This window comes from Fundulus heteroclitus, chromosome 13 (genome assembly GCF_011125445.2).
Source record: "Fundulus heteroclitus isolate FHET01 chromosome 13, MU-UCD_Fhet_4.1, whole genome shotgun sequence".
Lineage (NCBI taxonomy): Eukaryota > Metazoa > Chordata > Actinopteri > Cyprinodontiformes > Fundulidae > Fundulus > Fundulus heteroclitus.
The window spans coordinates 22396103-22412034 of NC_046373.1; the positions used below are offsets into that span (position 1 = coordinate 22396103).

The 15932-nt window shown below is 39.1% G+C and overlaps 2 protein-coding genes across 2 annotated transcripts; both read right to left on the reverse strand.

Moving 5' to 3' along the window:
- Positions 1 to 2346: 2346 nt before the first annotated feature.
- Positions 2347 to 7394, reverse strand: LOC118565239 (gastrula zinc finger protein XlCGF57.1-like). The gene is made up of 2 exons (XM_036145422.1): positions 7096 to 7394; positions 2347 to 4555 (listed from the first exon to the last, which is right to left on the reverse strand). The coding sequence occupies exons 1-2, from the start codon at positions 7262 to 7264 to the stop codon at positions 2736 to 2738; spliced, it is 1989 nt and encodes a 662-aa protein (XP_036001315.1). The 5' UTR covers positions 7265 to 7394; the 3' UTR covers positions 2347 to 2735.
- A 2584-nt stretch (positions 7395 to 9978) lies between these two features.
- Positions 9979 to 14894, reverse strand: LOC118565432 (gastrula zinc finger protein XlCGF57.1-like). The gene is made up of 2 exons (XM_036145875.1): positions 14771 to 14894; positions 9979 to 11425 (listed from the first exon to the last, which is right to left on the reverse strand). The coding sequence occupies exons 1-2, from the start codon at positions 14892 to 14894 to the stop codon at positions 9990 to 9992; spliced, it is 1560 nt and encodes a 519-aa protein (XP_036001768.1). The 3' UTR covers positions 9979 to 9989.
- Between the last annotated feature and the right edge of the window lie 1038 nt (positions 14895 to 15932).

The window sequence follows — 15932 nt, forward strand, 5'->3', positions numbered from 1 at the left end:
GGTTGGGGAGGATGTGCTGCCCCTAGTGGAGGACTTCAAGTATCTTGGGGTCTTGTTCACGAATGAGGGGAAGATGGAGCAGGAGATCGACAGGCGGATTGGTGCGGCGTCTGCTGTGAAGCGGGCGCTGTACCGATCCGTTGTGGTGAAGAGAGAGCTGAGCCAAAAGGCGAAGCACTCCATTTACCGGTCGATCTACGTTCCTAACCTCATCTATGGTCACGAGCTTTGGGTCGTGACCGAAAGAACAAGATCCCGGATACAAGCGGCCGAAATGAATTTTCTCCATAGTGTGTCTGGGCTCTCCCTTAGAGATAGGGTGAGGAGCTCAGTCATCCGGGGAGGACTCAGAGTAGAGCCGCTGCTCCTCCACGTCGAGAGGAGCCAGTTGAGGTGGCTCAGGCATCTGGTTAGGATGCCTACCGGACGCCTCCCTGGTGTGGTATTCCGGGCACGTCCCACTGGGAGGAGACCCAGGGGAAGACCCAGGACACGCTGGAGGGACTATGTCTCCCAGCTGGCCTGGGAACGCCTTGGGATTCCCCCGGAGGAGCTGGCCCAAGTGGCTGGGGAGAGGGACGTCTGGGCCTCCCTACTGAAGCTGCTGCCCCCGTGACCCGACCCCTGATAAGCTGAAGAAGATGGATGGATGGATGGATGGATGGATGGATGGATGGATGGATGTATCTGAGTGTCATCAGCATAACAGTGGATATTAATCCCATGCTGTCTGATAATTTACCAATCAAAATCATATACATACACAACAAAAATATAAATGCAATACTTTTAGTTTTGCTCACATTTTTTATGAGATGAACTCAAAGATCTAAAACATTTTCCACATACACAATACCACCATTCCCTCAAATATTGTTCACAAACCAGTCTAAATCTGTGATAGTGAGCACTTCTTTGCTGAGATAATCCATCCCACCTCACAGGTGTGCCATATCAAGATGCTGATTAGACACCATGATTAGTGTACGGGTGTGCCTTAGAATGCCCACAATAAAAGGCCACTCTGAAAGGTGCAATTTTGTTTTATCGGGTGTGGATTCGGGGGACTCAAATAATTGTCAATTGTGGCCTGTGGAATGTTGGTCCACTCCTCTTTAATGGCTTCAGTTAGGAACTGGTACACACTGTCGTATACGCCAATCCAGAGCATCCCAAACATGCTCAATGGGTGACATGTCCGGTGAGTATGCCGGCCATGCAAAAATGGGACGTTTTCAGCTTCCAAGAATTGTGTACAGATCCTTGCAACATGGGGCCGTGCATTATCCTGCTGCAACATGGGGTGATGTTCTTGGATGTATGGTGTTCTTCATCCATAACAGATGCCTGCCAATACCATAACTCCACCGCCACCATGGGCCACTTGATCCACAACATTGACAACAGACAACCGCTCACCCACACGACACCACACACGCTGTCTGCCATCTGATCTGAACAGTGTAATCCGGGATTCATCTGTGAAGAGAACACCTCTCCAATGTGCCAGATGCTAGCAAATGTGAGCATTTGCTCACTCAAGTCGGTTACGACGACGAACTGGAGTAAGGTGGGCTGGTTAGATGTACTGCCAAATTCTCTGAAATGCCTTTGGAGACGGCTTATGGTTGAGAAATTAACATTCAATACACGAGCAACAGCTCTGGTTGGCATTCCTGCTGTCAGCATGCCAATTGCACGCTCCCTCAAATCTTGCGACATCTGTGGCATTGTGCTGTGACAAAAGTGCTCACTATCACAGATTTAGACTGGTTGGTGAACAATATTTGAGGGAAATGGTGATACTGTGTATGTGGAAAAAAGTTTTAGATCTTTTGAGTTCATCTCATAAAAAATGGAAGCAAAACCAAAAGTGTTGCGTTTATATTTTTGTTGAGTGTAGTAGTAAAGAGAATTGGTCCAAGGACTGAACCCTGTGGTACTCCACAAGTGACCCTAAAAGGATTTATTATTAACATGAACAAACTGGAATCATCAGATGCGGCTGGCCGTGGGTTGCTCCTAATACAAGACAATGCTAGGCCTCTTGTAGCTGCAAGATGAAGGCATTGATGCTATGGACTGGTCTGCCTGTTCTCCTGACCAGAATCCAATTGAGCACATCTGGGACATTATGCCTCGCTCCATCCACCAACGACACATCACACCACAGACTCTACACACACACACACACACACACACACACACACACACACACACACACACACACACACACACACACACACACACACACACACACACACACACACACACACACACACACACACACAAAGAGCTTAGTTTAAAATGAAATTAAAATGCATTATATACAGTGAACAGACTACAGATTAGCAATCCAATTTATTATTCTGCCCTGGATACAATTCAAACATTAAACAGATATGTTATTTTGTCCTCTTCTACATATTAAACAGAGGGACAGAGAGCTGCAGCTAATCTAATACAAGAGGCACAGTCAGAAGACTCATTCTTTATCTCCATCTGGAATACAACATATAATGCAACCCGTTTAAGTAAGTCATTGGAGAAATTACCTTGCCTTCCAATTAACCCAACAGTCCATGTTTTTTGAGGACTGTTTTGGGGACTGTGGGAAGAAGCTGGCGTACCCAAAGAGAACGCACACATGCCACGACCTTCTTGTTGCAAGGCAACAGTACTACACTACACAGCACTTTGAATTATCCTTTGAAGGGTCCATAAAAAAAACTTAACTAGCACAAGATCGACTTCTCACTTTTGTGAACTCTCATGTGAACAGTTAGATGAGCTTTTTTACTATAAGGTTTGTCACAAATCTTGCAGGAGAAAGGCTTTTCACCTGTGTGAATTCTCATATGAACAGTTAATTGACCGTTTTTGCTGAAACGTTTGTCACAAATCTTGCAAGAAAAAGGCTTTTCACCTGTGTGAGTTCTCATGTGAAGAGTTAAATTAGAATTTGTACAGAAACCTTTGTCACAAATCTTGCATGAATAAGGTTTCTCACCTGTGTGAGTTCTCATGTGAACATTTAAATTACATTTTACACGGAAACGTTTTTCACAAAATATGCAAGAGTAAGGCTTCTCACCTGTGTGAATATTTACGTGTTTAGTTAAACTAATCTTGTAATGGAAACTTTTTCCACACCATGTGCATGAGTAAGGCCTTTCGTCTGTGTGAGTTTTCATGTGATCTGTTAATTGACCTTTTTGAGTATAAGTTTTTCCACAAATCGTGCATGAAAAAGGCCTCTCACCTGTGTGGACTCTCATGTGGACTTTAAGCAAATCTTTTTTACAATAACCCTTTCCACAAACCGCACACGACAAAGGCTTCTCACCTGTGTGAATTGTCATGTGAATAGCTAAACCACCTTTTCGACTATAACCTTTCCCACAAATTTTACAAGTGAAAGGCCTCACACCAGTGTGCGTTTTCAAGTGATCAGTTAAAATTTCTTTTTCGCAGAAACCATCTCCACAAATGTTGCACAAGAAAGGCTTTTCACCTGTGTGACTTCTCATGTGAAGAGTTAAACGGCCGTTTCGACTAAAGGTTTTTAAACAAACCTCACAAGTGAAACGTTTCTCCCCTGTATGGGTTATCATGTGACATCGCAAAGCATTTTTTAGACGAAAACTTTTTCCACAAATCTTGCAGAAAAAAGGCCTCTCGCCTGTGTGAACGCTCATGTGATCAGTTAATGTACCTTTTTGACCAAAAGCTTTTCCACAAATCTTGCACGCGAAAGGCTTCTCACCTGTGTGAGTCCTGAGGTGAGCAGTTAAGTGGCCTTTTTGGCTGGAAATCTTTCCACAAATCTTGCATGAAAAAAGTCTCTCATCTGTGTGAATTTTCATGTGCTTAGTTAGTAAACTGTTTTCAGAAAAGTTTTTCTCACAAATTATACAAGAATACAAATCTCTATCCTGAGTTTTGTGGAGGCCATTTTGTTTTGTACCATCAGCATTGCCATCATGCTGTCCAGATTTCCAGCAGCTCTCATTTCTCTTCAGCTGTTCATCTTCATTTGATCCTGAATAATTAGAACTGTTTCCTTCGTTATCCTGGTTCTGAGCATCAATAGAGTCCAGAGACATAAGTAGATTTCTGTTTAATTCTGTGTGATATTTGTCATCACTTGTAGGAGTCAACGTGAAGATATCAGTCTCCAACTTCACCACAACTTTCTCTTTATCTGGACTGTCTTGCTCTTCTTTTATCATCTGATGTTCCAGCTCTTCTTGCTCTTCTTTTATGTCATGATATGATAGCTCCTCTTGCTCTTCTTTTACCTCATGGCATGCTAGATATTTCTGCTCTTCTTTTATCTTGTAGCATGCTAGCTCCTCCTGCTCTTCTTTTATCTCATGATATGATATATCCTTCTGCTCTTTTTTTATCTCTTGCTCTTCCAGTTTCTTCTCCCACTCTTCTTTTTTCATCAGTAGTTCTGCTTCCTCCATGTCTAAGTGGGAGATCCTTTCTGGGTCAAAGCGACGCTCTTGGACAAGAACCTCCTTCTTTACAACATGAAGCACTGGTAAGTCTGGACACGGAAAACGAAAGAAAGTTCAGTGTCAAAATACAATTTCATAAAAGCTTACCTATAATCATTTGAAAAAAAAAACAGGAAAATGTAGTAATGTTTAAACTAAACTGGATTTATTAACTCTGCTAAACTGTGACAACCAATGGCCCAGACCAGAAAGTAGGGTTGTAGCTTGATACGCTTCTCTGCGACTTCTGAACCGTTAAGGCTGCATCATACTCCATGAGAAGCGAGAAATTTGTTCTCGCTCCCCCAGCAAATGATATTGTGAATGTGTAAGGTTTTTTTTCTTTAAGCTTATCTCAGAATTATTGATCTGTTAAACAGCACACAGACCATTCCCTGTTTTCCATGCCATTTTTTGAGAGACTGTATTTTTTGCAGGTGTATGAAAGACTTTTCATGCGCCAATCAAATCTCTCCCATCGGCTGGGAAATGTCTGAAGTCTCTTCCTGAATCATCTTGATAATATATTTTTCAAGAAAATACTTTTGTCTGCTATTGCCTCTTCCTCTAGCCACATTTTTGTGCCGAAACCTGGGATTGAACCAGGGATCTTTACAGTATCAGAAGGGTTTAAATTATTCCATATGTGTGCACACTCCTAGGCCAATAACAGTATATTATTTTAAATATCTATTTTTTCCCCTAACCAAAGCTCTAAGTACTAAAATTAGTTTTTTTTTTTTAGTCAAGTAAAAGTTTATTTGTATAGCAGCAAGGCAGTTCAAAGTGCTTCACATCATGAAAACATAAAAACATTATAAACACATAAAAACGGTTGCCGGTTGTGAGAGCAGTAACAAACATTAAACGGCCGCTATACTCAGACTTTCTCCTTGAAAAGGCGGATGAATTTTTTAAGGCCGATTGTCAGATCCAATATGTTAGCTCACATCAACAACATTAAGCTGTGTTAAAACATGTTTATCTTACAAGATTCGTTTATAAGAGGTGCTATGAACGAAGCAACTCCTTTCCTGGCTGTTATTGTTATACATATTACAATATGTTATACATATTGGAATCCTAACCCTTTGTTTTTTTGTTCTTTGTTTGGAGTCCTGACTTCTCCAACTGTATTAACTGGAACCCTTTTTACTTGGGGTTATCCCATTCCCTGCTCCTATTTTCCATTTCTGAGGCAAATAGAATGAAACGTCAGACAGTCTGGGATCCTCCTCCCGCTGCTCGTGTCTTGTCAGAGCGCGCCGGATCTCACCCGATCAGTTTATGGTACAACGTTTACCTGTCCTAAAAAAGGCTAGATCAGTAGGTAATGAAACCAAAGTGCCAACCTCTGAATGTTTATTTGAACTTTACCGAACTGCAGTAAAATCCGGCGTGTGCACAAAGATCACCAAAAGCAGGCGTCCAAACTTATCGGCACGTGGGTAAAAAATTGTCAAGTCAAAAGTACTCGAGAGCCAAAAAATGTATAAAAACGATAAGAAATAACTTAAAGTTTTGTTGTGATTTCTTTAAGATCCTCCACAAATTATGATCATTTTAATTTAAAAAAATCAGTCACATCTTCTGAAGGAAATGGATGTTAAACCACTGTAAATACAAACAAAGTTAAAAACTTTTTTTGCGCATTTGATTTCTTAAAAGTAAAGTAATAGTAATATCATCTTTATTGTCATTGAAACATACATTTCAACGAAATTTGTTCTCTGCATTTTAACCCATCACCCTTGGGGAGCAGTGGACTGCCATGTGAGCGCCCGGGGAGCAATCAGGGGTTAAGGGTCTTGCTCAGGGACCCAGGGTGCTGGCACTGGGGATCGAACCGGGTACTTGCATCCTTCTCTGAGTGCAAGCACGCTGCTCTAACCACTAGGCCAACATTCCCCCTTTAAAAAATGGTCACAGTTTGCAAATTATGTTCAACTTGATTGAAAACTTAATTATTTTTTGTCTCAATATGAGAACAGGATTTGGGTCAGTGTTTCTCTACTTCATTGTAATAAATGAATTCAAATTTTCAGTTTTAGTGCACAATAGTTTACATTGAGTCAAAGTCCTCAGATAGATGTGGTCCCTTTTACTATGAAATTAAAGAGAAAGTAGAAAGTGTGGTTATTAAACGATTAATACAGTGTGTTGTGCCCAACATTTTCAGTTGTAAGATCTTAACCTGTCTGTAATACTTTCATCATAATAAAAATAAAAGGTTTCCATCTGCATCAGCCATCTGGACTGGTGGACCAAAACTTTCTTGAAATGAAGTTAGGTGGCCACACAAAATTAGCCACAAATGGCCTCCGGGCAGCACTTCCAGTTATATCTGATTTAAAGAGTGAGATTACATGGAGAACAGTAACTCAGATCTTTGCATCCGCTCTTAATTTAACGTAGATGGTGTTTACAACATTAAGTGTGCGATCTACCTTCCTTTGTCTTAACACATTGAGCAACGTGTTGATTGGTCAACAATTGCTCTCCATTATCAAATTCTTCAGAAACTAACACTTTGAACTGCATCGAAAAATTATTTAATTGATAAAACGTTAACACTGCTGGTGTTTCATACCTATTCGGTGTAAGATTATCTGGGGTGTCCGAGTGAAATCCAGCTGTCTGCTCTGATCATCGCTCTCTTCCTCGGCCTTGACGATGATTTCTTTAAACTCTGATAAGGTTTCTTCAACAGGAGTCCTCTGCTGGTTGATAAACTCCTTCTGCGGCTGGACGGAAGACATGTTTCCTGTAATCTGATATATATTTAGCTCAAATGTTTGTCTCCAGGAGGATTCTAAGCAGAAAAGGGTACAGCTGTTAGCAACCCATTTTATTTACTGTTTTTTCCCTCTTCTTCTTCTTCTTCGCTGGTCAGTTGGCATACAGTTTATTGGCGCCACCTAGTTTGGAGGATTGGTCAGAAGTGAAATTACAATCTAAATTTTTCAAAACGAACTGAATCTAGTTGTTGCTCGTTTATCTTAGTTAAATAGACTCCAATCAATTTTTTTTAAATTCACTAATACTTTATCACAGTTTCTTGTAGAGACAATACAAACAACGCAAACCACTATTCTTATGTAAAATTAACCAGAAAGTCAAATATAACTAAATATTTTTTAAAGCAAAACAATCATAAATAGTAATTTACAGGTTCCAAACTTTTTTTTTTTTTTTTTTGCAGCATCACAAATAATGTTATTGTTGTGATTAGGGCATATTCTATAAATCTCATGGGAAAAAAGTATTTGACGTTTATTTTAAAAAGGTTTTTAAATAATAATAATAATAATAATAATAATAATAATAATAATAATAATAATAATAATAATAATAAGTTGTCCGATTTCACAAATTGTTTCAATCAGCTGTGGACAACTTGCCAGGATTTCCTACTTATTGAGCAATTGCAGAATAAATGTTCGGTGTGGTCTAGATTTTCGTGACAAAATTCCTAGGGATCACGTTCAAAGTCAAATCTATCCCTTGTCTTCACCAATGGATAATTTAGACCTAGCTATTAAGAATTTGAAATTGGTTTCTCTTATTTTGGGTGCAATTGGTCATTTCAAAGATTTTCAGTGATTTTTTGGAAATTTCACATTTGCCCCTTTTATTGTTATTATCATGATGAATAAGTCTCTTAAAAATTAATTACAATATTTCTTATCACATTTTATCTGTAATTTTATAAGCTCTGATCAACAGGTTTGGAAGTATAATTCGGACATTAGAAATAAACAATTGTATTTTTTATCAGTTGGATCAAAGCCGGATGGAAATCTTTACATATTTTTTTTACATATTTTCTAAGAATATTTTTGAGGACAATGAATGTTAAATTTGTAAAACGCTTCTGTAAATTTGCTTTTAAATTCTTGCAACTGTAAAACTGCAACGTTTGTTTTTAAAATGTCATGTACAAAGAGAATACCATGATCAAACCCAAGCTGGTTGAATGTTGACTTTTTGTTTATTACAATTATTCTATTATTCCACACGGTGGCACAACAAGGGGTAAAGTTGTGGCTAAATACCATCTTCCAGTAACTCAAAACTAGTTTATGGAACTCAGATATTTTAAAAGACAACAAAATCACATTTCAATAGAAAGTCAAACCATCACATCTTTTGAAAATATTTTCAGGGATGTGAAGCCATATTGAATATGAAGGGTGCACCACGGAGGGTTGAAGGACATCCCCTGTATTGATATTCAATGCAGTCCGACATTCTGCAGTCAATACCTTTACACCAGAGGGCGCCAGGGCTCAAGCATTACAGCAGCAGCTGCAATCCGACAGTAGGGTGAAGTGAAGCCCTTTCACTGAGGCAAAACAGAGTTACTCCTCATTTGACAGTTTAGTCAGTATAAAAGACTCTGTGTTATTATTATCTACGTATCCTTCATAACTGCATAGGAAGATATTTTTTTATTTGACAAACTTTTTATTGAACAGTTTGAACATCATATTACAAAAACAGTGCCATTGCCTTACCACTAAAGAAAAAAAAAAAACTGCATATACATATACGCAGACCCACATAAATAAATATAAGCACACACCCTTACACCTATATATTATGTACACAGGTAAACCAAAAAAAGGAGAGGTAGAGGATACGAAATGAGCTGATCTTTAGAGACAACGGAAGCAGAAAACACCTTATATATGGGCAAGCAATGTTATGTTAGACAGAGAACTGATAAGCAGGTCCCAGACCTGCACAGTAGATATTCGCGCTTTGTGTGCGACAGCCAATGACCTTTCTAAAATAGCAATGTCCCTAAAGTGATTTATCCATTCTTTTGCTGATGGGATGTTTGGGGAAAACCATGAAATATATTCTAGTCTTCTGACACAGTCTGAAGACTCGTTCTTTATCTCCATCTGGAAAACAACAAATAATGCAACCCATTTAAGTAAGTCATTGGAAAAATGACTTTGCCTTCCAATTAACCCAACAGTCCATCTTTTTTGAGGACTGTGGGAAGAAGCTGGCGTACCCAAAGAGAACGCACACATGCACAAAGAGAACATGCAAACTCCAAGAAGAAAATCCTCAGGCCAGGAGTCGAACCCAGAACATTCTTGTCGTAAGGCAACAGTACTACACTACACAGCACTTTGAGTTATCCTTTGAGGGGTAGATAAAAAAAACGTAACTAGCACAAGATCGACTTTTCACTTTTGTGAACTCTCATGTGAACAGTTAGATGAGCTTTTTTACTATAAGGTTTGTCACAAATCTTGCAGGAGAAAGGCTTTTCACCTGTGTGAATTCTCATATGAACAGTTAATTGACCGTTTTTGCTGAAACGTTTGTCACAAATCTTGCAAGAAAAAGGCTTTTCACCTGTGTGAGTTCTCATGTGAAGAGTTAAATTAGAATTTATAGAGAAACGTTTGTCACAAATTTTGCATGAATAAGGTTTCTCACCTGTGTGAGTTCTCATGTGAACACTTAAATTACATTTAAACGGAAACGTTTTTCACAATATATGCAAGAGTAAGGCTTCTCACCTGTGTGAATATTTACGTGTTCAGTTAAACTAATCTTGTAATGGAAACTTTTTCCACACCATGTGCATGAATAAGGCCTTTCGTCTGTGTGAGTTTTCATGTGATCTGTTAATTGACCTTTTCGAATGTAAGTTTTTTCACAAATCGTGCACGAAAAAGGCCTCTCACCTGTGTGGATTCTCATGTGAACTTTAAGCAAATCTTTTTTACAATAACCCTTTCCACAAATCGCACACGAGAAACGCTTCTCACCCGTGTGAATTGTCATGTGAATCGCTAAACCACCTTTTCGACTAAAACCTTTCCCACAAATCTTACAAGTGAAAGGCCTCACACCAGTGTGCGTTTTCAAGTGATCAGTTAAAATTTCTTTTTCGCAGAAACCATCTCCACAAATGTTGCATGAGAAAGGCTTTTCACCTGTGTGACTTTTCATGTGAAGAGTTAAACGGCCGTTTCGACTAAAGGTTTTTAAACAAACCTCACAAGTGAAACGCTTCTCCCCTGTGTGGGTTATCATGTGACAACGCAAAGCACCTCTTAAACGAAAACTTTTTCCACAAATCTTGCAGAAAAAAGGCCTCTCGCCTGTGTGAAGGCTCATGTGATCAGTTAATGTACCTTTTTGACTGAAAGCTTTTCCACAAATCTTGCATGCGAAAGGCTTCTCACCTGTGTGAGTCCTGAGGTGAGCAGTTAAGTGGCCTTTTTGGCTGGAAATCTTTCCACAAACCTTGCATGAATAAAGTCTCTCATCTGTGTGAATTTTCATGTGCTTAGTTAGTAAACTGTTTTCAGAAAAGTTTTTCTCACAAATTATACAAGAATACAAATCTCTATCCTGAGTTTTGTGGAGGCCATTTTGTTTTGTACCATCAGCATTGCCGTCATGCTGTCCAGATTTCCAGCAGCTCTCATTTCTCTTCAGCTGTTCATCTTCATTTGATCCTGAATAATTAGAACTGTTTCCTTCGTTATCCTGGTTCTGAGCATCAATAGAGTCCTGAGACATAAGTAGATTTCTGTTTAATTCTGTGTGATATTTGTCATCACTTGTAGGAGTCACCGTGAAGATATCAGTCTCCAACTTCACCACGACTTTCTCTTTATCCGGACTGTCCTGCTCTTCTTTTATCATCTGATGTTCGAGCTCTTCTTGCTCTTCTTTTATCTCATGATATGATATCTCCTCCTGCTCATGATATGATATATCCTTCTGCTCTTTTTTTATCTGTTGCTTTTCCAGTTTCTTCTCCCACTCTTCCTTTTTCATCAGTAATTCTGCTTCCTCGAGGTCCAAGTGGGAGATCCTTTCTGGGTCAAAGCGACGCTCTTGGACAAGAACCTCCTTCTTTACAACACAAAGCACTGGTAAGTCTGGACACGGAAACGAAAAAAAGTTCTGTGTCAAAATACAATTTCATAAAAGCTGACCTATAATCATTTACAAAAAAACAGGAAAATGTAGTAATGTTTAAACTAAACTGGATTTATTAACTCTGCTAAACTGTGACAACCAATGGCCCAGACCAGGAAGTAGGGTTGTAGCTTGATACGCTTCTCTGCGACTTCTGAACCGTTAAGGCTGCATCGTACTCCAATAGAAGTGAGAAATTTGTTCTCACTCCCCCAGCAAATGATATTGTGAATGTGTAAGTTTTTTTTTCTTTAAGCTTATCTCAGAATCATTGTTCTGTTAAACAGCACAAAGACCTTTCCTCTAGGACAGTGTAAAGAAGCTCACATGTTACTACCAAGCTCCTGCAAAAGCTGACTGCATTAATTTTAGTTTGTTAAAATTTGTATATGGGGTCTAGATGATTTATCAAGATGTAAAAAAACTTCCCGGAATACCTTTATATATCCCTGTTTTCCATGTCATTTTTTGAGACACTATATTTTTTGCAGGTGTATGAAAGACTTTTCATGCGCCAATCAAATCTCTCCCATCGGCTGGGAAATGTCTGGAGTCTCTACCTGAATCATCTTGATAATATATTTTTTAAGAAAATACTTTTGTCTGCTATTGCCTCTTCCTCTAACCACATTTTTGTGCCGAAACCTGGGATTGAACCGGGACCTTTAGAGTATCAGAAGGGTTTAAATTATTCCATATGTGTGCACACTCAGACAAGTATATACACATATAAGCAGGTCAGTCAGACTACTGCCAAACTATTAATTTGGTCATAGAACCCCGGGGACCAAGTGTGAGTGGAAGTTTGCAAACTTGTGTCTGGTTGAACGTGGATCAGTGTGGATTGAGAATGTGTGATAAAAGTTGTATGACTGAGCTCTTGATGGCTGCAGATACAGCCACACAAATGGGGTAAAAGCAAAACATTACATTCAATAGATAATTATGAATTTCACTACATTTATATTTTGCTTTTCTTATAAATATATTTAAGTTATATTGGTTTGGTTCAGAATCAATTCATTTACACAATATAGCACCGTATTCTAAAATAGGTGCACACATTTTGGTTTACTCTGTTATGTGTGTATTTGCTTTTATCTTTTTTCTTTTTTTTTTCCTGAGTAACCCTAATGACAGCTGCTCCAGATCTTTGTTTGAGCAAAGAGGTGGAAAAGGGGAAGAGCGAGCTAACATGGATAACAATGAATTGGCTCCTACCACTTCTCTAGGCAGTGGGAGACAAAAGACAATGTGTCCCCCCCCCCCCCCCCCCCCCCCCCATGCATATAACTCCCATGCTTATAATCTCTGCTGCTAACAACAGACTCCATAAGTATTTACAACATGCTAATGGTTGCTAGGGTGCTGATTTGATAATGAATCCTTTAAACAGTCTCTGTTAGCTATGCTTTAGCCACCTCGAAATTCTGCTCTACTGCATATCATATAGTGTTATAAATAGGCTGGTGTTCTTTTTTCCATCATTAACCTGCGTATGCCATATTATCAATAATTGTACAATATTTATTCTGTCATTTATTTTTAATCATTTCTGATCAAGCTAATCCTCTGGTGCTTTAGAACTAACTTTAGATCAGATTCGTTTTTTTCCCCACTACTATAAAATGTGTTACTCTCAGCCACTGTCAGGCCTGAATTTCTCCATTGTGGGACGGTAAAGAATGTATGATATCATTAAGTTTGTGGTCTGTTTTTCTTTGTCGGTTTTATAACATATCCTGTTACGCAATTGATCTCCATTATAAAAACATTAAAAATAAAATTTAAACTGTATCTCAAATAGTAATAACACGTTAATACTGCTGGGCCCCGTTTTTGAAAGAATGCCCCTTCTACCCTGAGTAGAAAGCTGCTACTGAGTATTTCTACCTCACGCTGTCATACTCAGTGTTTTCGGTTTCAGAAAAGGTGATATTAATCAGGTAACTAAACTCAGGATCCTATCAACCCTGAGTTAAGCGTGAGCCCGAGCATGAAACATTAATAATGTGATTCATCATGACAATGGCAGGAAATGAGTGGGATCCCATGAGTGGGATTAGACATCTTTAAAGAAGGCATATGGAGAATATTAAACCATAATTAGCAAATACAAATAATGTTGTTGCTGCAGAAAAAGCAAGTTATCGGCAGAGAATTGCTGAAAAAGTAAATGCTTGAGTGATAAGAGTGGAGAATTAAAACTGTACTGGCATTAAAAGGAGGTGACTGCAAATCAAGTATGAAAATACAGTTTTTTCAGGTAAGGTTAAGTTATAAAGTTTTTATGTTTAACTGTACTCAACTAAAGTATTATTTGCCTATAATCAACATTTGCAATTAATTATGGGAATTATTACAATAACTGATATGTTTATTCATCCTTTTTCCCGAATTTGGCTTCACCTATCCTTCTAAAAATGAGTTGACACTGATTTTCTTGTAGGTGTATAATTTGTGCCAGCCTCAGTTTATATTAATCATATAGGCTATATTTATATTTTAAATTGACGTAAAGATTATTTAAGTGAAGAAATGTGCCGTTGCCCTGATGGTGTTGGGGGGTAAATATATGAATGGAAAGTTAGAGCTGGAAGTCTTAAGATGTGATACAGAGTAAATTATTGCTTTCATTCTGTGTAGTTCTTTCATTAATCCAGTGGGTCGCTGACTATGAAACACCTATAAACTCAACTATAACTTAGAGCAACAGTAACATTAATGACAGGACGACATACAGCTGCCTCTGAAAGATTTTTTGCATCACCTACGTTATTAAAAAGTTGCTATTGGCAAAAAATAAATAGCAGCACGAAGAAATTGTTCAGAACTCATAATTGGAGTGATTTGCGGGCTGAGAATATTGAGATAAATCACTGACAGCAGCAGAAAACGGCAACACTTTAAAATATATTGATCCAGAAATTATAACACATTTAATCATAGTCTGATCAGCCTTGGTCTCCAGAGATTTCTGTGGAGTATTTGTGCTCCAGCATGCAGGCTCCTCCAGAAAAGGATTCGCCTTCTCCAACACTTCCTTGTGCAGATCTCAGATAAAAAGGAGTAAAAACTCAGAGTTTGCCCAAACACCCCTGCTCGGTAGCAGGGTTGTTTCACAGAGAAATTTGTTGTCATAATTTGACTTAGTGTAAAGGCTTCTGAGCTTTCTGTAACGTGAAAGCCAAGGTATGCACGAATTTACCCCAGAAACTACTCTGAATATCCACTAACCCGGCTTTCTGAAACTATCATACCTATTCGGTGTAAGATTATCTGGGGTGTCCGAGTGAAATCCAAACGCCTGCACGGATCGTCGCTCTCCTCCTCAGCCTTGACGATGATTTCTTTAAACTCTGATAAAGCTTCTTCAGCAGGAGTCTCCTGCTCGCTGATCAACTCTCTCTGAGGCTGAACTGAAGACATGCTTACTGTAAACTCTTCTTCTTTCAGATTACGGTTCCTGTACACTGATATATTTAGCCCAAATGTTTGTCCCCACGATGAGTCCGAGCAGAAAAGGCTAATGCTTCTTCTTCTAATACATTTCCGGCAGGCTATACGCTATCCTAGCATAATGCCGCCCCCTGCTGGCCATATGGTGTACATGAGTTCTGATGAAAATCAACAAGAGGGACCATATTTCTCCAATTTTAGCTTCCCTTCATTGGCTTACTGTTAAATCAAGAATAGAATTGAAATTTCTCCACGTATAAATCCCTTAATAACAAAGTTCCATCATATATCAGAGCTCTGATTACCCCGTATGTTCCTAACAGAGCACTTCGCTCTCAGACTGCAGATCTGCTGGTGGTTCCTAGAGTCTCTAAAACTAGATTGGGAGGCAGATCCTTTAGCTATCAGGCTCCTCTCCTGTGGAGCCAACTCCCAATTTTGGTCCGTGAGGCAGACACCCTGTCTACTTTTAAGACTAATCTTAAAACTTTCCTTTTTGACAAAGCTTATAGTTAGAGTGGCTCATGCTACCCTGAGCTACCTCTATAGTTATGCTGCTATAGGCTTAGGCTACTGGAGGACATCAGGGTCTATTTTTCTTACTCTATTGAGTTCTACTGTTCTCCAATTTGCATTGCTTGTCATCATTTCAGCTTTTAACTTTTTGTTCTCTCTCTTTTTTCTTCATAGTAGGTACACCTGGTCTGGCGTTTTGTTAGCTGTGACATCATCCAGGGAAGATAGATCACCCACTATTACCATCTAATGTAGAACAGATTACTGGATCAATGTGTGCTTCTGTGCTTGTTTGTCTGTCTTGTTGTGTCTCTGCTCTGTCTTCTCTAATCTCAGTCGGTCGAGGCAGAAGACCGTTCATGCTGAGCCTGGTTCTGCTGGAGGTTTTCCGTCCCGTTAATGGGGAGTTTTTCTTTCCACTGTCGCTTCATGCTTGCTCCGCATGAGGGATTGCTGCAAAGCCATGGATAATGCAGACGACTCTCCCTGTGG

Excerpts from the sequence above, each read along its gene's own strand:
- LOC118565239 (XM_036145422.1), bottom strand. The coding sequence starts at position 7,264 with ATGTCTTCCGTCCAGCCGCAGAAGGAGTTTATCAACCAGCAGAGGACT. Across the intron at positions 4,556-7,095 it reads GATAATCTTACACCGAATAG|ACTTACCAGTGCTTCATGTT; the intron begins GTATGAAACACC and ends TTCCGTGTCCAG.
- LOC118565432 (XM_036145875.1), bottom strand. The coding sequence starts at position 14,894 with ATGTCTTCAGTTCAGCCTCAGAGAGAGTTGATCAGCGAGCAGGAGACT. Across the intron at positions 11,426-14,770 it reads GAGCGACGATCCGTGCAGGC|ACTTACCAGTGCTTTGTGTT; the intron begins GTTTGGATTTCA and ends TTCCGTGTCCAG.